Here is a 21,151-nt window from a genome sequence, read left to right as displayed (position 1 = left end):
GTCTTAAAACTAATGCAGCTTAATAAATTAAGAACTAGTGTCAGAAGTAAGTAAACTATTATGGTGATACAAAAGAACTACGAATTTTGTTTTTGTTCTTTGGAGCCATTCTTGAAAGACAGTATTAATTAGCCTAGAAATCACTGTGCAAAATAGATTATCAATGAACAGCAACTGTCCATCTACTACTTTCTAAGAACTGGGATTGCAGGCATCTACCACCACATCTAACCAGGACTATGGGAATACTGATATTTAGAGAGGATAATGAATAGTAAAGATTGGAAAGGGCATGTTTTAAATCTAATTTATCTTATATTCTTATTTTAAAGAAAAATTTCCCGCCATCTTTATAGACCTCAGGTTAACAATGGTAGTAGTTCACAATCTATGTGGTTTAACAGGAATGAGGGAACATTTTTTAGACAGGGTCTCTCTCACTACATAGTTTAAGCCGATCTTGAACTCATGTAGCCAAGCATGGTCCGGAATTCAAATTCTTTTGCCCAAGCCTCCTAAGTGCTGGGATTAACTGGTCCAACAAAGTCCTTTAAAGGAAGAAAATACTTAAAATCCACATATTAATAAAGTCTAGGAACTTTAGCAGTTCACAATAAAAAATATACCTCTAAGACTCAAATGGTATCTGAATGCAAAACAAACTAAAGGAAGTATAAAATGCTTCTGTTATAAGTACACCTAAATCAACAGTCACTGACTTCATCGACCCTTAGTGGAAAAACAAACAACTATGAATACAAACAAGCAATTATAATACCACATGATGAATGCTCTTCTGGAAATCCACAGAAAGACTCTGAGAGGTCAAAAAAGGTTTCTCATAATGGCATTAATGTTATGTTATGCTATTTATAACATAATGTTATGTTATGCCAATGTTATTTTCTCATATGTTATGAGAAAAGTAATAAGCAGAAGTTAGCCCCTAATACTATGTTACAAAGAGAAAATACGGTTATTAAAGACAAGAGAATACAGTACCACAAAAATAAGAAAACAGCTATTTAGGGCTAAAGTGCAAGTGTGCATGTGCATGCATGCCTGTGTGTGTGTATGTGTGTCTGTCTGTCTGTCTTTTGGGGGCAAAGATGAGATTGGAAAAAAGTAGAGATATCCAAATTACAAAGGTTAAAAGCAAAGGCTAAAAAAATTGACTTTAACCAAAGGTAGTATGAATCAATGAAAGATTAAGAGGTATAGTCAAACAGCAAGAAAAAACATTCTAGAAAGATCTCTCTCATCTGTGTCTTGTCACAAATGCCCAAGTACACCGGGCACAGGCTGAAATAACAAACCAACAAACAAAAAACCCAAATGAATAATAAATTCTGCCCTCGACCAGGGAAAGAAGCATTTAAACAATTAATAAAAAAAGGCATACAAAGAAAAATACCACAAAAAAGTGTACAAGTTATAGAACTGATTCAAACAATAATGATTCAAAAGCTGTGTGGTGGTGGTGCTTGTCTTTAATCCCAGCACTGAGGAGGCAGAGGCAGGCGCATCTCTTTGAGTTTGAGGCCAGCCTGGTCTACAAGAGTTAGTTTCAGGACAGGCTCCAAAGCTACACAGAGAAACTCTGTCACAAAACAAACAAACAAAAACAAACTGAACAAACAAACAAAAAAACAAAGTCCCAAATTCAATAATACATAATTCAAACTATTTAGTGCCCAACCAAAACTATTAAATATTAAAACAAACTATGAGGGAAAATGAAAACAACAGTCAACAGAAACAGCAATAAATGATAAAGATACTAGAACTAGTAAACAATGAGTTTAAGAATTTTTAGAGATGTCAGCAAGATAACCAACTAAAAAGTTCATAACACTTGCTCCCTCCCCAAAAGACAGCAGGACAACCAATAAAAACTACACTTTGATGAAACCAACACAAGAAGAACCAGTATGCCATAAACTCTGCAGAACCCAGAGCCGAGAGTGGCCTCATACAGAATGAAAAGAAAATATGCCATCTTCACAGTTCAATCCCCAAAAAGCAACCAGGATGAACTTTTTATTGTAGGTAAAGGGAAAATAAAAATCTCCAGTAGCCCCATTACCACCCTGAACACTTATAGTCCTCATAAATATTAAACACAGTTGAAAGAGCTAACTAGAGACCACACAGCAGTGATATACCACAGAAGAAGCCAATACTGTATCCCATCTCCTACCCACGTTTCAGAACCAAACACAACTGCTAGAACATGCCCTGCTCCAGAGGGAAGTAGTAATGGCATCCTTCTATCCCTAAGGCTTTATGATCAGAGTCACCCCTGCTGGTGGCCCATGATTCAGAATTCACAAAGAATCAATGCCCTTATCACCATGACTATGCCCTATATCTCAGGCAAAGTAGTACCTCACCTCCAGAGAAAACAGTACCTTGGTTATCCTAAGTAGTCATAATACTATTCCCAGATTGAGATGGCACACTGTCTGCTGTGCAAACTAAAACCAAGGCTCCTGGGCCCATATTACTGACTGGTGCCTCCAAGTCACTTGCATTAATTTTGGTTTTATTTTTTAATTTTACTTTAAATGTATGTGTGTTTTGCCTGTGGAGGCCAGAAAAGGGCATCAGATCCTCTGGAACTGAAGTTACAGAACAATGTAAGTAGGTTTGGACATTGAACTCAAAAGCAGCAAGTACTCTTATAAATAACTAGCCTATCTCTCTAGCCTTAGACACCAGTTTTTTGGCCAATCTCCAACCAAGTCTGCCTCAGAAATTGACCCTCTTCCAATATTCAAGTGTCACACAGGTTTCTGTAATCCTAAACTCAGAACTCAATTCTAGAGCTGCTTTCAGAACCTACACTCTGAACTATAACATCTCTTTCTAGTCTGACATATTAGACAAAGGCAAATGCTGTGCTGGTAGGTCTCGGAAGGTTCCAGTGCATGAACAGTGGCTCACCAAAGGGGTGAAAGAAGGAATAAATGACAGAGTGGTGTGAATGACAAGATTACACTGTTTTAGGGGCAGTTATTCTCCCTATAATAACTTTGTAATTTCTCCCTTACAAGAAGTATACTGAAAGTCAAGATTGTTCACTCAACTCAGGGTCTTTGAGCAGCCAAGCATGGCCCATGGAGAGGCAATGGGTATGGGTATGTTACTCTCCTGGAACCCAGAATCCAGCTCCAGTGGCAGGTCTAGGAAGCAAGAGCACAGCTCTGCCACCCTATATTCTATCCTGAGCCAGAAAAGCAACATAAGCTAGTCCTGCCAAAGTCATGAGAGGTGGCAAGATGCCCGGCATCCTGACAGCAGCATTCCAGGAAGGAGGCAGGGTGACTCATGAAAAAAGGAGATGCTAACAGCTTAAATAAGATAGTACCTCATATCCATACTCTATTACTCAGTATTGTATTTTGATGGAACAACTGATACACAATGAAATATTTTCACGCTATATGTGAACTTACTTTTTGCTGCTGCATTCCAAGACCAAACTGCACTTACTTAGAATGAATGGCAGCGTGCCTTCAGAGATGCTAACAGCCTTTGTGAAAGAGTTTCACTATTTTTAAAAAGCATCTGGAAGAACAGCATAAAACAGAGTTTGAATGATATGGGAATGGTGGCACAGGTCTATAATCCCAGCACTTGAGAAAGAAAAGGCAGGAGCAACATGAGTTCAAAGCCAGTTTTGGATACATAGTAAATCTGGGGTCAATCTGGACTACCTGGGTTTCTGGATCTAAATAAATCCCTTACTCCCTGTAGTGGTTTGAATAGGTATGGCCCCCATGGCGTCATGTGTTTGAATGCTTGGCCCATAGGGAGTGGCACTACTAGGAGGCATGGCCTTGTTGGAGAAAATGTGTCACTGTGGGGATAGGCTTTGAGGTCTCATACACTGGGTGTAGCTTGAATTGTGAAACAGTCTCTTTCTGCTGACTGCAAATCAATATGCAGAACTCCCCAGCACCATGTCCTGCCATGATGATAATGGACTAAACCTCTGAAACTGTAAGCCAGCCCAATTAAATGTTTTCCTTTCTAAGAATTGCCATGGTCACTGGGCAGTGGTGGTGCACACCTTTAATTTCAGCACTCAGAAGGCAGAGACAGGCTGAACTCGAGACCAGCCTGATCTACAGAGCAAGTTCCAGTTCCAGGACAGCTACACAGAGAAACCCTGTCTTGAACCCCACCCTATCAAAAAAAAAAAAAAAGAAAAGAAAAGAAAAGAAAAGAAAAGAAAAGAAAAGAAAAGAAAAAGGTTGCCATGGTCATGGTATCTCTTCACAGCAATAAAACCCTAACTGAAACATTCAGCCACCTACATACTTCCACAAAAAAGACAAAATAGTTTGAAGGCACCTTACACAAAAGGAGAAAGGTACTCTTAAACATCATCAACATTATCACAGCACCCACAGTACCTCTCTATGCTTTGGCAGCCAGGGAGATCACTCCTACTGTTTTTTAAATAAATAGGATGTCTCTACAAACTGCATGCTTTTAAATGTTGTGTTTGTGACCACAGATGACTGTGGCTGTCAAATCTCAGTCACAGAGGAAAACTTTTTAAGCAGTCTGAACTTGACAAACTGCTGAAATTGACAGTTGCTGCTGTAGCAGGTGGTATAATGAATGCTAAGCCATAAGAGGAGGAACATAATGAGATTTCTTTACCAGGCCCTCCAAAACTCATGAACATCTGGGATGTGGGTAGGGATGAATCAAAGAGTTCTAGGGAGGGGTGTTGTATGCTATTTTTCCTAAATGGAAAATTCTCTCTTAGAGGCAGAAGCTCAGAAGACTCTTTACATTCATAAAACTTACTAAGCTCAGGTAGTTTACCACACTTAAAAGATTCAGCTCAGGGTTCACAAGGCCCTTTCCCAGCATCACACAAGCAGTAAAAAATTGTGAAGGATAATAAAACCCTACTGCAGAGTTGCCTGACAGGGAACTCTAGGTACGACTTTTGTGACTCATGGTGGGTGGCCTTCTCAATGATGCAGCTACCTTTAATATTCATGATTAGTATCAAGAGACTCCAATTTAATCTTAAATTACACAGGGTGAGGGACAAATTTCTATTTCTGAACTTATTACAAAGCTATAATCATTGAAACAGTACTATCATTTCTACTTATGTTAAAACACCATAAATTTAGTCAGATCAACTGGATAAACAAAATCCAAGCAGAAAAGTTATCAAAATGATCTGTTTATAAATGACACTGTATGTAGAAAGCTTTAAAGAATTCACAAACTTAGGAGTATAGATCAGCTGAAGAGCACTTGTCTGACATGTGCAAGACCCTAGGTATCTAATCAATCCAGGGAAAAGGGAGGGGAAAATCACATACAAAGCACAGTCAACAATAATAAGCTCAATAAAATATAGAGTAAACAAAACAACACACAAAAATCAATTCCAGTTTTAAGCATTTGCCCACCATGGACTTGGGAAGCTGAGATAGAGTTCTCAGGGAAGTCCGTCTAAAATCAAATTATTTTCAATGTACCAGCAATGAACAATCTAAAAGGGAAATTAAGAAAGCAATTCCATTTACAGTAGCATCAAAAAATTATGAAATAGTAAAGTATTTGGCTCCATTTCAGCTTATTTTTAATTATGTATATAAGTATGTTTTTGCATTTACACAAATGGACTAGACATTGTTGATGTACTTATTGCCTATATTATATATAGTAGTGCTTATTGTATATAGTTTTTCCTGTATTAGTTACAGCCTTCTTTTTATTTTAGACAAAAAAGGGGAAATGTAGTGATATTTCATTTGAATTTCAATAAACAAAGCTTGCCTGAAGATTAGAAAGTAAAACAGCCACACTGGTCAGCCATACAGACCACGCAGTAGTGGCACACCTTTAATCCCAGTAGCCATACTAGTTGGCCATAGAAGTCAAGCAGTAGTGGTGGATGCCTTTAATCCCAGCACTAGAGAGGAACATAAGACGCGAGGAGACAGCTCTCAGCTCAGTCTCATTGTGAGAATCCTGGAGGCAGGATCACCATTTCGGTCTGAGGCAGAGTTAAGAGTCAGTGGTTGGCTGCTTTGCTTTTCTGATTTTCAGGTTGAACTCCAATATCGGTCTCTGGGTTTTTATTAATTGTGCTACACGTCTCTAACACTACATAACTGGGGCTGGAGAGATGACTCAGGATTAAAAGGGTTTACTGCATTTCCAGCGGACCCAAGTTCTGTTCCCAGCACCCATATCAGGCAGCTCATAATCAACCATAATTCCAGTTTCAGAGGATCCACTGCCTCTTGCCTCAGCAGGCACCTCTACATATGAGCAAATGCAGAAAGATATACCTACAGACATAATTAAAAATAAATCTAAAAAGAAAGAGTATTCATATCCTAACAGCTCTAAGTGGGACCCACAGCACATGGAAGACCTGGATGCTGAGGAGATCTGCCTCTTAGTTACTCAGATATTGAACAACTTACCCCTATTTTTCTCTCCAGTAAAAGAAAAGAGGGGTGGAGGCAATTAATATACTAGGCTGAAGATTGTGCTGACAGGGCTGGGATGTCACAAAGTGTTAGAGTTCTTGTCTAACATACACAAAGCTGTAGGTTTGATGTCTAGCAGTGACAGAACTGGACATGGTGTGTTGGCATGCATGTATGCACCAAGTGGATACCTGGTACCTGCAGAGGACAAAAGAGGGCACTGGGTCATCTAGAACTAGAGTTTCAGAAGGTTTCAAACTCTCATGAACTCCCATCCCATGTGGATGCCAGGAAGCAGAATTGTAGCTAGTATAAAGGCAGCCTGGGAGAGAATGAGACCTTGGCTCAAAAAAGCAGCAAGTGTTGTTTTTAATTTCAGTACCTAGGAGGCAGAGCTAGGAGAATCTCTGTGAGTTCAAAGTCAGACTGATCTAAAAGGCAAGTACCAGGCCAGTCAAAGCTACTTACTGAGATTGTCTCTGCAACAGTAGCAATGACTGGATACAGGACAACAACAAGTTGGGTTACAAGTACTTCACAGCTATAAAAATCACACCAAACTATAACAGACATGCTTTCCAAAGTCCTCAATACAAAATTTACTTCTGTAATGTCCTTGAGACAATAGCCAACATACCTGCCCACCAAAATATATTATAAAAAATGTGGCCAATTACTATACAATTAAACTTCTAAATGTATATTCCTCTATATTTCACAATGTATTTGAATTGACTAAAATGAAACTTTATGAAGGACCATTGCTCCAGTACTTGAAACAAATAAATCATTGGCTTAAGTAAGTAAAAACTCAGATCAAAAACACAGTATTTCATCTGAGAATAAGAATATATCCACTGCCTAATAACTGAAACTGATCACTCACCTGAGACCATGGTCTGTGATCTGATAACATCCCGATAGACTGAGGAACAAAAGTACTCGTCCAGTCTCTTGGTCAGACTTTTCACTCCCAAAATAAATTAAGTCTTTTCCCCTGGGCAATGTAGTCCTTAATGCTTTTCTACACATTGCAGAAGTCGTTGGGAGAGTAGACATAGTCCTCAGAGCTGTCCCTGTGCAACAGAATGAATGGCCACAATATGCAAGGGCTGGAGAAGCACAATGCTGCTGCCAACACACACTAGTCCTTAATCCCACCAAGTCCTTACTGTAACAACCAGATGAAGAACAACCAAAGTTGGAGGCTGTTTCCATTACACACAGACTTTCAACATTTCTATGTCTCCATTCTACTGCATCTTCAATATCGGCTAAATCTTCGGCATCTAGCATCCACACGTAAGGAGAAGTCAAACTTTCAGAAGACACAGATTTAGTCCAAGTGTGCTCGTTGTCTATTTCTTCACCAACACCTTTGTCATTCAAATTGTGCAAACAAGCAAACTGCTTGGGCGACTGCATGGTGATGTCTTTATTTGTCCATGGACTTGAAACAGCCTTGCCTGCACTTTTCAAAAAGTCACTCTGGTAAGATGTTAGAACTCCAAGAGCTCTAGAAATCTTCTCTAGAGCCATGTCTGTGATTTTTTCACATCCAGATAGATCAAGATGCCGAAGACTCTGGCAGCAACCAAGCCAAGACCAACTACAAGAGGGAGGAAGACTATTAAATTCTTCAAAAGCATTAAACCACATATATACAGATGAGCATTAAATTATTTAAAATACAAAATAATCATTTTATTTCTAGAATTTCTATCATCAGGGAATAATTTTTAGGACTAAGGATATAAAAAGATACTAAGGTAAGTAATTTCAAAAAAAGAGAAAACAAATATCATTGCTAAGCTAGCAGAGGACAGGATGGGAGGGACACAAGTTTCCTGTTCTATTAGTAGGCAGTAGAGAAAAGGCAGACTACACATAAAAGAAAGTAACTACTGTATAACGAAGATACAGAAAAAACAAACTTTAGAAACAGGTAGAAGAATCTCTCTTTCCCTGTGAAATAAAAAGAAAAAGAAAAGAAAGAAAAAAGAAAACTAGTAGCCTCCAAGGAAGAATCATTTACAAAGAGTGTGGCCTGAACAAATTGGTACTAAACCAGAAAAACCATGAATTAAAAGGGAGCTTTGACAAAAGGCATTTAAAAACTGGACTAAAACATTAAAAACAGGTAATGTTGATCTAGACAACTACAAAGCAAGGCTCATAAGCTCAGGCATGATGTACAGATGGCAGTACCAATGTTCTGGACCAGCTACTGTATATTAACAAGAGACAAAACTATCAAGTTACAGTCATACATGGCAGAAATTTAGTAGAAATATAAAATAGTGTGAGTAAATAGTGACTATGTAAACAAGGAAATAGAAAATATCTTTTACTGATTTCAGTGAAAATTTATTATATCCAGAGATTTAAAAATAACCTGTCAAATGCAGAATCGGAAATATCAGTCTGGGTAAGATCCAGATGTTCCAGGTTAGGACAAAGCTCTAAAATCTGCCTAACCTAAGAATGAAAAGAAAGTCATCATGAGGACATGTGGAGCTTTAATTAAGCAACAGACAACACTAAATATAACTCACTGGTTTTCCTAAGCCTATATGCGTACTGAAAGAAAACAAAATTCACTTAACACATTATAAACTAGATATATTCGGTGTTGGTTTGTGTGGTGTATGTGGAAGACAAAAGTTAATTCTCAGTATCTTCCTCCTGAACACTAAGGCCACAGGTTCTGCTAGTGTAGCTGCCAATGGGTACCCATGTCCTTTGGCCCCCAGCACTGTAGTTATAGACATACGCCATTAAACATGTATCTGTACATGCTAGAGATCAGACTCAGGTCTCTGTGCTTACACAAAAGGCATTTTATTAAACAAGCCATTTACCTCTCCAGTCTCTGAGCTCATATTTCTAGTAATCTTCTTAAAGAGTCTTAGAAATTAGACCCAGAAAAATCTTCTTTTTTAAGGACTACCTAAAGTGATTGTATGTAGGAAGTCATAACATTTATAAAACTGGCTTCACCTCACTTGTCCATCTTGCCATGTCTTACTTGTTATAATGACCATATAAAACTAAGACTCACGATTTAACATCTATAAATCCCAATAAATGATTACCTGCCTAGTTTCAGTTCCATTATCTATAGCACAGGCAATGATTCCTAAGCTACAAAGAATACTCTAAGAACTGCAATTATATGAAAGCAAGCAGTGTACACCTACCCATGGGAAGACACTCTGTTCTTTCCCTCTTAAATAAACATTAATAACCAAACCAAAGTTGTTTCACTGCTATTTTTCTTAATACTCAAGCTAGTATTCATTTGTACATACCATTTTGCTGGAGACTGCAGAGCTGTATGCTAACACTAAAGTTTTTACAGAGGTACCAACATATGGCAGAACATTATGAATTAAGCCATGGAGTAAACGTTTTTCCATTTGTGCAATGCTGATAGCAATCGATTCCTCTGCAGACTCTTCTGTAAAATGAATTCAAACATCTAAGAACTAGATACACCAATTATAAGTAGGCCACTCAAAGGATGCATCAAGTACTAAATAGGAAATACTCTATGCTGCCCTCAAACTCCCTTTACAAGCAATTCCACTTTCAGGCAACAAGAGAAAGTTCTGAAGAGAATGCTGAATAGTGAAAAATTGTAAAAATTCTTCAAGAGAATAGAATATGATACAAAGGAATAAATGATCTACAGTTTTTGTTAAAGAAGCATCAGTTGTTCTACCTAATTAAAAAGGACAGAGTTAGCAGAGATGTGAAACAACTTCATTAACTTTATCATCGTGAATCGTCAAGCAAAAGACAATACCTTCGCTCCTAAGAAGTTAAACATGGCCTTTTGCAGTTGACTTAGTTTCTATAGAGCTTAAATGTTTATGCCAAGTTATACTTCTCTAACAACAAACTACAGCTTTAGCTTGGGAAAGCACTGTTTTCATAAGATGGGCGAAGTCTCAATACTGAGTAAAACAAAAATTACACTTCAATTTTATAAAAAGAAAAACATACTATAAATGGACCAAAATCTCTATCACCTCTCAGGATCCTGTTACTATACTTACCTAAATTCCTAACCTAAATATATCTAAGCATAAAGCAGCCTAACAGGTTAAAGGTTTATTTAAAATAAAACAGAATACAGTGGCTAAAAAGAATATGTGAAAAGAGTAACTGTTGACCATGTCACTGATTTCAAGTGTTAGAAATACCTTAAACTCCTCCTTAACTTGGATACTATCACTAAAAATCACTTCAGCAAACCTTATTTATTTCACTACACTTTTATTCCTAATTCATTCTTCCACCCCCTACCTAGATATGCTTTGTTTACTATAAAATCTAAAGTTACAGACCATACTGTCTGCCACAGATAAGCATATGATTGAAACCAACAAAAATATATCTCCTCTTCCTTATTAAACAAATTTTCAAACTCCTGAAACTATACCAAAATATCCCCCCTTCAACCCATGAAAACCTAAAATACATTAGTTACTAAAGTAAAATCACTGTAACTCTTATTTTCAACAAAGATCTTCCACCAGACCAGCTTACTTATTTTAGCTTTATAAACAGAAATTTTTAAAACTTCTCATCTATAAATTTTCACTAGTTTACGATCTTTTAGAAATTATTATGTAAATTAATATCTAAGACAGAATCTGCCTTTCTCTTCTATACCCTGAAGTATCATCTGTGCATCTCTATTACAGCAATTTTCATTATGTACCTTATAGGAAGAATTAAGTATTCTAAATTCTCTCTTACTTCTATTTATTTAACAGCAGAGATAAATTTTTAGACACTTTTATACTCTACCTCATACAGCACTTAATTGGAGGAGGACCCTAAAACTGTGCAACACAATTAATCTTCACACATGACTTTTTTTTTCTGTAGCACTGGAAACTAAACCCAGGGCTTTACAACGTTATGCAAGTGTTCTACCCTAAGCTATACTCACCCAATTTCTCATAAATACTACTTCTTAACTCTACAATAACCCTGAGGCAAATGATATGACTTTACAAACAGACAAAAGATCATCTTTTCTCCCCTCAACCACAGATGATTCAATAAATGCTGATGAATTGATTAATTAAAACCCTAAATCACATAATGTAAGCTGTAAAGCACTATAATGAAGATAATTTATTCTACATAAAATAGCCATCATTTTCTGACTTTATTATTTTAATATAAAATAGAAGAAACCACTTTATTTTAAAAAGTACTTCTAACAAGAAATTCTAAATGTACTTATTGTTCCTTCAAAATCTTCAAAGAAGGCTTTTTAAAAATCTTTAGAAAACATGAAACAAATGAATTTTAAGACCCAATAATATTAACGAGAATATCAGTCTTTTAAGCACCATGTAATAATTTTCATTTCAAGCACAAAATACCAGATTCATCTCTATCGGCGTCTTCATCCCACTCCTGAAAAGCACGACTTTCATCTTTCCTACTTCTCACCCACTCCTCGTCAGGTTCCGTGTCAAGTTCAGTGGCAGGACCACTATACCAGTCACCTAGATGATGAATAAACAAGAGGAACAAAGTCAAATTAGATATAAAGTTATTACAAAAAAGAATCCCCTATTCACACTTGAATTTCAGGCAACCGCTAATTTTAGAATTTTATTTTAACCTATACATATAATCAAAGGATTCAATTTAAAACACACTGAAAGAATTAGGGCTATGTGAGTTCAATTAATAGTAATTACTAACCAACAGTAAGTATTTTCCAGAGTACCGTTCTCTAAAACTAAAGAAAAAGAACTTCAAAAGCTTACATAGTTTTAGTTTGCTATATACCTGCCATGTATCTGTTCTCTTAGAAAAGTTTTCAATGATACCCTTTAAAAACAATAAGCTTAATGATCATAATCCAATTTCTAAGAAAATAATTATCAGTATTTATAGGTGCAATTTCTTTTTTTCTCTCGTTTTTTTTCTTTTTCGGTTTTTTGAGACAGGGTTTCTCTGTAGCTTTGGATCCTGTCCTGGAACTAGCTCTTGTAGACCAGGCTGGCCTCGAACTCATATAGGTGCAATTTCAAAAAAAGAAATCACTGGAAATGACCTAATCTTTTCTTCCCTATAGTAACTTCACTTTGGATACAATAATAGCCTCGTTCTGAGGACAGCTCACAAAGTACTCTGTGGTGACTGGTCAACAGCATACAATTAGACAGGAAAAGAAGTCAAGGGGCCCACTGAGATAAAGTGAAACCATAAATGTATAGATACTACAATTACAGTACATGTATTATATGTTCATGAAGATGGAGACAATAATAATTTATTAAATTCTTATAATGTCTAGGGTTTCTCAACCTAGACAACACTGACATCTAAGGCTGGGCAGTTCTTTGACTTATGTTGTGAGCCTATGGATTATAAGGTGCTTAGCAGCTATCTAGGCCTCTACCCCCTAGACCAGTGGTTCTCAACTCTCCTAATGCTTTGACCCTTTAACACAGTTCCTCATGTTGTGGTGACCCCCCAAGCATAAAATTATTTTCATTGCTACTTCATAACTCTAATTTTGCTACTATTATGAACCATAATGTAAATATCTGATACGAGACCCACAAAGGGGTAGAGACCCACAAGCTGAGAACCACTGCACTAGATAATGGTATGATAACCAGAACTAGGACAAGCAAAGGTGTCTTCAGACGTTGTAAATATCCTGGACAGGAGCAAAAATAAATGTCATAAACAAAAAGAAATTTTAACCAAAGGTTTGATCTAAATATGTTAAAAACAGAAAAGAAAAGTGAAGTAGCATATTTAAGATGCAGTGGCTTCATGAAATCAACACAGCATCACTTTCAATGGTATTCACACTATCATTTGGATTTATCTTAATTCTTAAATAAAACAGCTGAACAAGAAAAAGCTGGCTCATTTTTTACTCAAATTTTGCCATCCTACAAGTAATGTGAAAAAATGATCTATATAAAATAATAATTCTGATCACTACCAAAACACTAAATATCTTAAAAAAAAAAAACAACTTATTTTAAAACTGCATGAGAAGGTGCCTCTAATTCCAGCACTAAGGAGTCGATGCAGGAGGATGAAGATTAAGAGGTCAGTTTAGGCACTAGATTAAGTACACTTTTCAAAACATAGTGCTAGCAAAAAAAGAGGCAGGTGGACTTCTGAGTTCCAGGCCAGCCACCACTAAATAGTAAGAATCTGACTTTTTATCAAATGCTTACTTATCTTTAAGCAAGATTCAGAATTCAAAATAGTCAAAATTTTGTTAAGAAATATGTATTTCCATTGCAAAATGTACTGTAAGGGGAAAGTATATTAACTTATATGAATTTTAAGCAGATACTTAAAAAATACTTAAAAGACTGTTTAATAATCAACAAAAAAATGTGGTGCACAATAACTGTAAATACTCCATGACGGTTTAACATGCTCACGAGAAAAGTTTCTCTAAATCTTCAGATGTAAAAGTAACAGCACAAAAAAAAAACTAATGTGATTTAAAGAAAAACACATTACCAATCACTTTAAAAAGCTATGTTAAAGACAAAAACAGAGTTGGTTACTTTAAACCATGACCAAACAAGAACTGTACATAGCTCATCTTAACATTTTATAGAACTGAGTCTATTTAAAATACTCAAATAATCCAATTATTTAACAATTCTAAAAATCAATTACAATTATTTTAAACTTCTATGGAAAGTTTTAACCATAGTCATATGTACAAAGATGCAGTACAATGAATCTGTGTATCCATTTTTTATCTCCAACAATTATCAACATTTTACCAATGTTCTTTACAATCCCTCTGACATAGTTTTCCTAATTATTCTAAAGGAAATTGTAGTAATTATATAGTTTACTCACAACAACTTCACCATTGCTAGCTCTTCTAAAACGTATACTAAAACCACATCAACTACAAAATCTATTTTTTGGCCAAACCCTCAAAGTTTCCTTTCCCTGGCATTACAGATTAATCAAGTTGAAAGTCCCCTTTACCTACCTCTGGCCCAATGAACAGGGTAAAGATGTTTCCACAAAGATCCTGTTTTTGCCAGCTGAGACCACTTAGTACTGACTTGACTGCACCGACACAATTCTTGAGGATTAAGATAACTGAAAATGGACAGCATTACCTCAGGAGGAAGATGGGTTATACCTGTGGAGTGTTCCGACACTTCCGCTTCTGAAATAAAAAAGGAAACATTTAACATTAAGGCTACATGAGCAATGCAGTAAGAAATTACAATCACATAAGTAAAAGTCAGTGCCTGAAGTTAATTCCTTCCTGCTTGCAACACAGGAAAAGGAAATAACACGTATTAGAGGTAGCATGGGGATGTTGAACTTGTTAAGAACCCGTAGGGTTAAACTATCATGGCCCAGATCATACTTCATCAGTGGGAGCTACAATAATGAACATGGAATTGACTTCCTCTTACAAAGGCGTCATAGAAAAAACAATACTCACTTTGTAGCACAAGCAGCATCATTTGAAAAAGGAACCAAACAGGTTACACTGCTTTAAAGCAGCAAGCATATACTCAGCCAGATTACGAGATCTCTAAGGCATTGTTAATGACATACATGCTCACATTTTTTATTCATGCATTAAGGCTCCAGTTAGTTCCTTGTGTTCCCTCTCTGACTTTGACATTTCAAGTAAAAATTCTATAAAATCTGATTTTTCTAATGTACAAATGCCTTAACCTATTTATACTATGTACCAATTCAGTAAGCATAAATGTCCCTGGTGCACTGGTAAGAAATCTTCTGCTTTTAAGTATTTTAGAAAGTCACTAGATAAACAACTTCCTATGATCTTGCAATTTGGTCTAATTTTTCTGAAAGAAAAATGTAAATGTGGTGTTAAGATAAAGAATGAATTATCTCCAAAATAGTATAAAAATAAGATTCTTATATATCTGGTTCTTCACAAAGAATCTTAAATATAGAAATGCTATGATCAAACTACTTTAACTGCCACTTTTAAAATACCAAATATTTTAAACATAATGCTGCTATAATTTGCTTTGAAGGAAAGGGAAAATTAAATGTGTGTGATGCTTTTAAACTCCATTTTATAGTTCTAATTAAACAAGACACAACAGGCTTTGGTAGGGTATTCAGGGCACAAGCTGTATTTCAAGAGTAAAGCTCAAAGCTTTATGGGTTTAATCATAGCTTCAACTTATAAAATTATTTTTGTTTAAACATGAATCTGACTACTTTAATACTGGAAAAATATCAATTTCAAAAAAATGTACAGGACTAACACTGTCATTACCTATCAAGAAGCAGAAGAATTTCTCTAGACTAAGGATGCCAACTATTTGGGTTGTCCTGTTTTTCTGTGTCTATTCCCTGGCTGGCCTGGAATTTGCTATGCAGACTATGCTAGCCTCAAACTCAGAGATCTATCTGTTTCTGTGCCTCCAGAATGCTGGATTAATGGTGTGCCCAACCATGCCTGGAACCAACTATATTTTTAATGTTCTAAAAAGCAATGCTATTGAGATAAATAAGAATAAAAATAAGGTAAGAGTCTATTAGAAAAGGTAAGCATCTATTTTATTTGCATTTCTTGTATGAATTCTTAAAGTAACTACACAGAAAAGCTTTTTTTTGTTTCTCATACTCACTAGAGTATGAATATTACTAGAGATAATACTGAGAGAATGATAAACATCAGAGGATAAAAATAAAATTATAAATGTCCCTTTCCTTAACTCAAAATGGAGTTATAGCCCCAATAAATCCATCATTAGTTATACATGTCTAGAAACAGAAGCGCATCTAACCTAGGAACCACCATAGCTTTTGAGCTGTAGGGCATCAACTGTTCTCCATGACCAAAATGCATAACAGGTTTGATCCCTGGGAGGATATGATTGACTAGAAACCATGGCTCACTGCTGCTTAGCATTTAGATATTAAGAAAGCTTTATACTGCATACAAACTAGGTTTCAAAAGAACCAAATTGCAAAACTGAAGTATACAAGTTACCTTCACGCCATTATAAAGTACAAAAATTCTACAATGAACCATACATAAGTCAAGGACAATGCTTACAAACTGTAAACTGACTTTGAAAACTGATGAAAATACACAAAAATAAAAGATGGTATTGGAAGGCTGGAGAGAAAGACCAGAGGTTAAGAACGCTGGCTGTTCTCCCAGAGGACTCAGGTTCCATTTGCAGGATCCACATGGTAGTACACCACCAACGATAACTCCAGTCCCAGGGAATCTGACGCCCTCTTCAAGCCTATGCAAGAACTGAATGCACATGCTACAAAGGCATACAGCAGGCAAAACACGCATATACATACACTAAAAATAAAGGAAAAAAACTTAAACCTGTCAGTATGATCAAGGGAGCTCAGAAAGCTATCCGATACCATTAGTAATACTGCTCTGAACACAGCAGTCCTGAATTTTATTGGTCAAAAGAGTATTATTTTATTCCTACAAATTCACTCAAGAAACATCACATTACATGTAACCCAAGCCTACAAGATGGAAGATTATAAACACTAAATTCTACAATAGAAACTACTGCCCTCAATTGTATTTTTAAGTAAAGCTAAATGGCTTAAACAGACCACAGTATAAACCTGACTTAAATTATTCCTTAAACAATATCTATAATTTATAACAAAATGTCAATAGCACTGTACTAACAAATAGTTCTGTCAAAATAGATGAATCTTACCTGTATCTGCTTTTTCATCCACAGAATATTTGAAAAATTTCTGTCGCTCTTCAGCTTGATTCCACAGGCTGAGACCTCTAAGAAGTTCTGCTGTGTCCTTCTGTGAGCAATGCTGTGCAATCACTTTCTTTTTGATATCTTTAAGCTCTTCATATGTAAAATATTCCATTAACATGGGCTGAAAAACCTAGATTAAAAAGTATTTATAGGGAAAGAATTTTTTTTAAAGATTTTTTTAAAGAAGATTTATTTATTTAGTTAGTTAGTTTACAGTGTTCTGTCTGCATGTGTGCCTGCAGGCCAGAAGAGGGCACCAGATTTCTTTTACAGATGGTTGTGAGCCACCATGTGGTTGCTGGGAACTGAACTCAGGACTTCTGGAAGAACAATCAGTGTTCTTACCCTCTGAGACATCTCTCCAGCCCCTATAGGGAAAGAATTTCAATTTACTCAAAACCTTTTACTAATGGCTCAAGCTGAGTACTATGAACGCACAATTCAAAGAGATAAAATTTATAGGTATTACCATTAAACTATCTAAATTTTTAAAAGAACATAGAAAAACAATCTTTTTCTATGATTTTTCAGGCCTCTATATAATTTAAAAGAACAAGGTTTTCCTGTACCAAGCTTGATAAACAATCAATCATTGTGTTATTATTAGACACTTAGCCCACTATCTGCCTGTGGTGGTTTGAATAAGAATGGCACCCATAGTCTCACACATTGGAATGACTACTCATTAGGGAAATGCACTATTTAAGAAGGATTAAAAGGTGTGGTCTTGTTGGAGGAAGGATGTCACCGGAGGTGGGCTTCAGAGTTTCAAAAGGCCTTGCCAAGCACGCGCGCTCTCTCATGAGCTCTCTGTGTGTGTGTGTGTGTGTGTGTGTCTGTGTCTGTGTGTGTGTGTATGTGTCTGTGTGTCTGTGCGCGTGTGTGCCTGCCTACAGATCAGGAAGCAGTTCTTGGTTACTTCTCTAACACTACACCTGCCTGCTCTCTGCAGCCATGCTCTCTGTCATGATGAAAATGGACTAAGCCCCTGAAACAATATGCAAGCCTCCGATTAAATATTTTCCTTTTGAAGAGAGTTGCTTTGGTCATAGGTGTATCTTCACAGCGATAAAACAATGACTAAGGCACTGCCTTCTGATACTACTGAATTCTACCAAAATAGGGCCTTTTCCTTAGATGAATATAGTACCCAGTGTAATGGAGGCCAAACAATCCCAGCTCAGTTAAAATGAACTACCCAACATTGTTTGTTCAAATTGTTATTTTATTTCAGTGGGTCTTATGGAACTTTACAGAGAGTTCTTCTGCAAAACAGTCCTAATCTTCAATGAATAGGATTATAATCTTTAAATGAAGAACCAAGACTTTGTTGTTGTTTCCAGTTTCATCAATAACTTTGACAGGCATCAGAAGAAACAGTTACAAACGACTCTTAAGGGTAGGCTGCATGTACAGCAGTAAATGGCCAACAAAAACCAAGCCAAACAGCATCTTTAGAGGTTTCTTTCCTCATGTCATGTCGGGGCTCTTCTTTCTTTTTGTTTTTAATCACATATGTATGTATATGTGTGTGTGCATAAAATAAGGACAAATACATGCCATATGAGATATGTGACAAGAGATATGTATTTTTCTTCTCTTTAACTAAGCATTTCTTTTTCTTTTTTCTCCTCTTTTTTTTTTAATTGAAAATAGGATTTTCTTTTTCCTCTCACATAATCTATCTTGGTTATGGTTTCCCCTCAGGGTCCCTTACAAGCATATTATGTTTTCCAGTTTCGTGTTTTTATGGGATTCCCAAGTGTGCAAATGAGTGGGTCTCTGATTCTTGTGCTTTTCTTGGGTTCTTTTCCTTCTGTTTGTTTGCTGTGTCCAATTCTAATGCATTAGCTTTTATTTTATCTTACTATATTATATTATATTATTATCCCATAGAAGCCTGATTGTTTTCTAATGAGAGATAGGAAAGGGGTGGATTTAGATGGAGGGGGAGAGAGGGGAAAGCTGGGAGGAGTAGAGGGAGGGGAACCATAACCAATATATATTATGTGAGAGGAAGAAGAAAAACTGTTTTTCAATTTAAAAAAAGGAGGAGGAGGAGAAAGAAGAGAAGAAATACTTAGCTTAAGCACTGACTACATATTACATCATAAAACGTAACTATAATGAGATATGATCAAGTATCAATGAAAGAGAACCAAATCAATGCTTCCCACTCTGGGAGGAATGTAGAAAGTAGGCTGCATTTCTTTTTTTTTTAATATCTATCTATCTATTATGTATACAATATTCTGTCTGTGTGTATGTCTGCAGGCCAGAAGAGGGCACCAGACGTCACTACAGATGGTTGGTTGTGAGCCACCATGAGGTTGCCGGGAATAGAACTCAGGACCTTTGGAAGAGCAGGCAATGCTCTTAACCACTGAGCCATCTCTCCAGCCCCTAGGGTGCATTTCTTTTTGTTTAACTCAAGCCAATTTTAAGGGGAAACCATAATTGTGCATCACAATAAATGATTTAGAGCTGGAAAAAAAAAAGAATACAGAGCCCAACAAGGGGGCTGAGTGGGTAAGAGTATTTGCTACAAAGACAGACGATCTGAGTTCAATTCCCAGAACCTATGGTGGAAGGGGAAAATTCCCAAATGCAGAATAAATGTTTAGTTTTTTTGTTTGTTTGTTTGTTTTTTCAAACTAAAGCTGGAAAGATGGCTAGTCAGTTAACGCAACTTGCTGGTCTTGCAAAGGGCCTGGGTTTGGCTTCTAGCACCCATATGGTGACTCAAAATCGTCTGGAACCTCAGTTCAGGGAACCTGGTGTCATCTTTTGGCACACAGTGCACATGCAAACATACAGACAAAACACTCATACATGTAAAATAAAAATAAATCGAGCAAGCAAGAGGAAGAGAGAGAGAGAATACGGTCCTCATAGGATAGTTTCTCTGTATCTTATGCTGGATACTCATTATGGAAAGAAGAAAAATTGTTTGCCATGTGTTTACTGATACACTATTTCATGTACATGAGGCACAACAGCGATAAATTTAAAACCACCATTTAATTATTCAAGACCACTCATGAAAAAAAATACTAAAAGCTCTTTAAATCTAGCATACAAAAAACATTTAAAGATTTACAGAATCTTCTAAAGGTTATGAAAAATTAGTGACAATTATGAACGTGTATCACAGTGCTATCACACATAAAAATACATATTTAAGTAATTAAATTAATTCATTCAGTGAAAGTAGAAACTTTTCTAAATAAAAATAAATTCTCACTGGATTCCATTCCTGTTCCCAAAAGAAAGCAGAGGATTCTGTCTTTCAACAGAACATTTTCTTTTAATGCATTATTTTGAAGAAACTGAGGCAAAATTATATTTTCTACTAAATTATGAATATAAATCACAACAAAGAAAAACTCTGCTTACCTCTTCTTCCTCTTTCATGTGAGGAAGAAAATCTCTTGTAAAAGCCTCCAATCTCTCTTTCAGCTGTTTTGCATAATTTAACTGCTCATACTCATTCTAGAAACAAAGAAAAAACACATTAGCAGAGTAGAGACATATATCGTTAAAGCCAGCACTCAGGAGGCAGCAGCTAACAGATCTCTAAGTTTGAGGCCAGTCTGGTCTCATATCAAGTTCCACACCAACCAGGAGAATACAGCGAGACACTCTCTCAAATATACGTAAAGGTTTGCTTCGTTCTATGTTGCCTGATCACAGGAAGTCAACTTAGTTTTCGTTTAGCATAAAGACGTCCTTAGAGTTAGGATGCAGCTCAAAGCTAGAGCACTTACTGACATGCTAACATTGTACACTCAGCCTTGGCACCACCACCCACGCACAGTCCTTAAATAACAAGCTTTGAATTCCTTAGTAACCCTAATCTTGGGTTGTTTATTAATTTTATTA

The 21,151-nt window shown here is 36.3% G+C and overlaps 1 protein-coding gene across 2 annotated transcripts in view; it reads right to left on the bottom strand.

Moving 5' to 3' along the window:
* The window catches only part of Fbxl5 (F-box and leucine rich repeat protein 5), a 43,237-nt gene that overhangs the window by 8,204 nt on the left and 13,882 nt on the right, over positions 1-21,151 (bottom strand). The window contains exons 3-10 of one of the 2 annotated variants that reach the window (XM_085691930.2): positions 20,666-20,761; positions 17,213-17,399; positions 14,500-14,682; positions 11,885-12,010; positions 9,791-9,939; positions 8,875-8,957; positions 7,652-8,088; positions 7,366-7,555 (exon numbers count right to left, since the gene is read on the bottom strand). In XM_085691930.2, the coding sequence (XP_085548056.2) occupies positions 7,366-7,555; positions 7,652-8,088; positions 8,875-8,957; positions 9,791-9,939; positions 11,885-12,010; positions 14,500-14,682; positions 17,213-17,399; positions 20,666-20,761 (1,451 nt within the window). Of the gene's footprint in view, positions 1-7,365; positions 8,089-8,874; positions 8,958-9,790; positions 9,940-11,884; positions 12,011-14,499; positions 14,683-17,212; positions 17,400-20,665; positions 20,762-21,151 lie in introns of both variants that reach the window. The other variant, XM_085691929.2, reaches the window with a different exon arrangement.

The sequence above is a fragment of the Myodes glareolus genome, chromosome 8 (genome assembly GCF_982192425.1).
Source record: "Myodes glareolus chromosome 8, mMyoGla1.1, whole genome shotgun sequence".
NCBI classification, from domain to species: Eukaryota; Metazoa; Chordata; class Mammalia; order Rodentia; family Cricetidae; genus Myodes; species Myodes glareolus.
The sequence above is the reverse complement of the archived record's forward strand: the minus strand, read 5'-3'. Positions and strand labels throughout refer to the sequence as shown.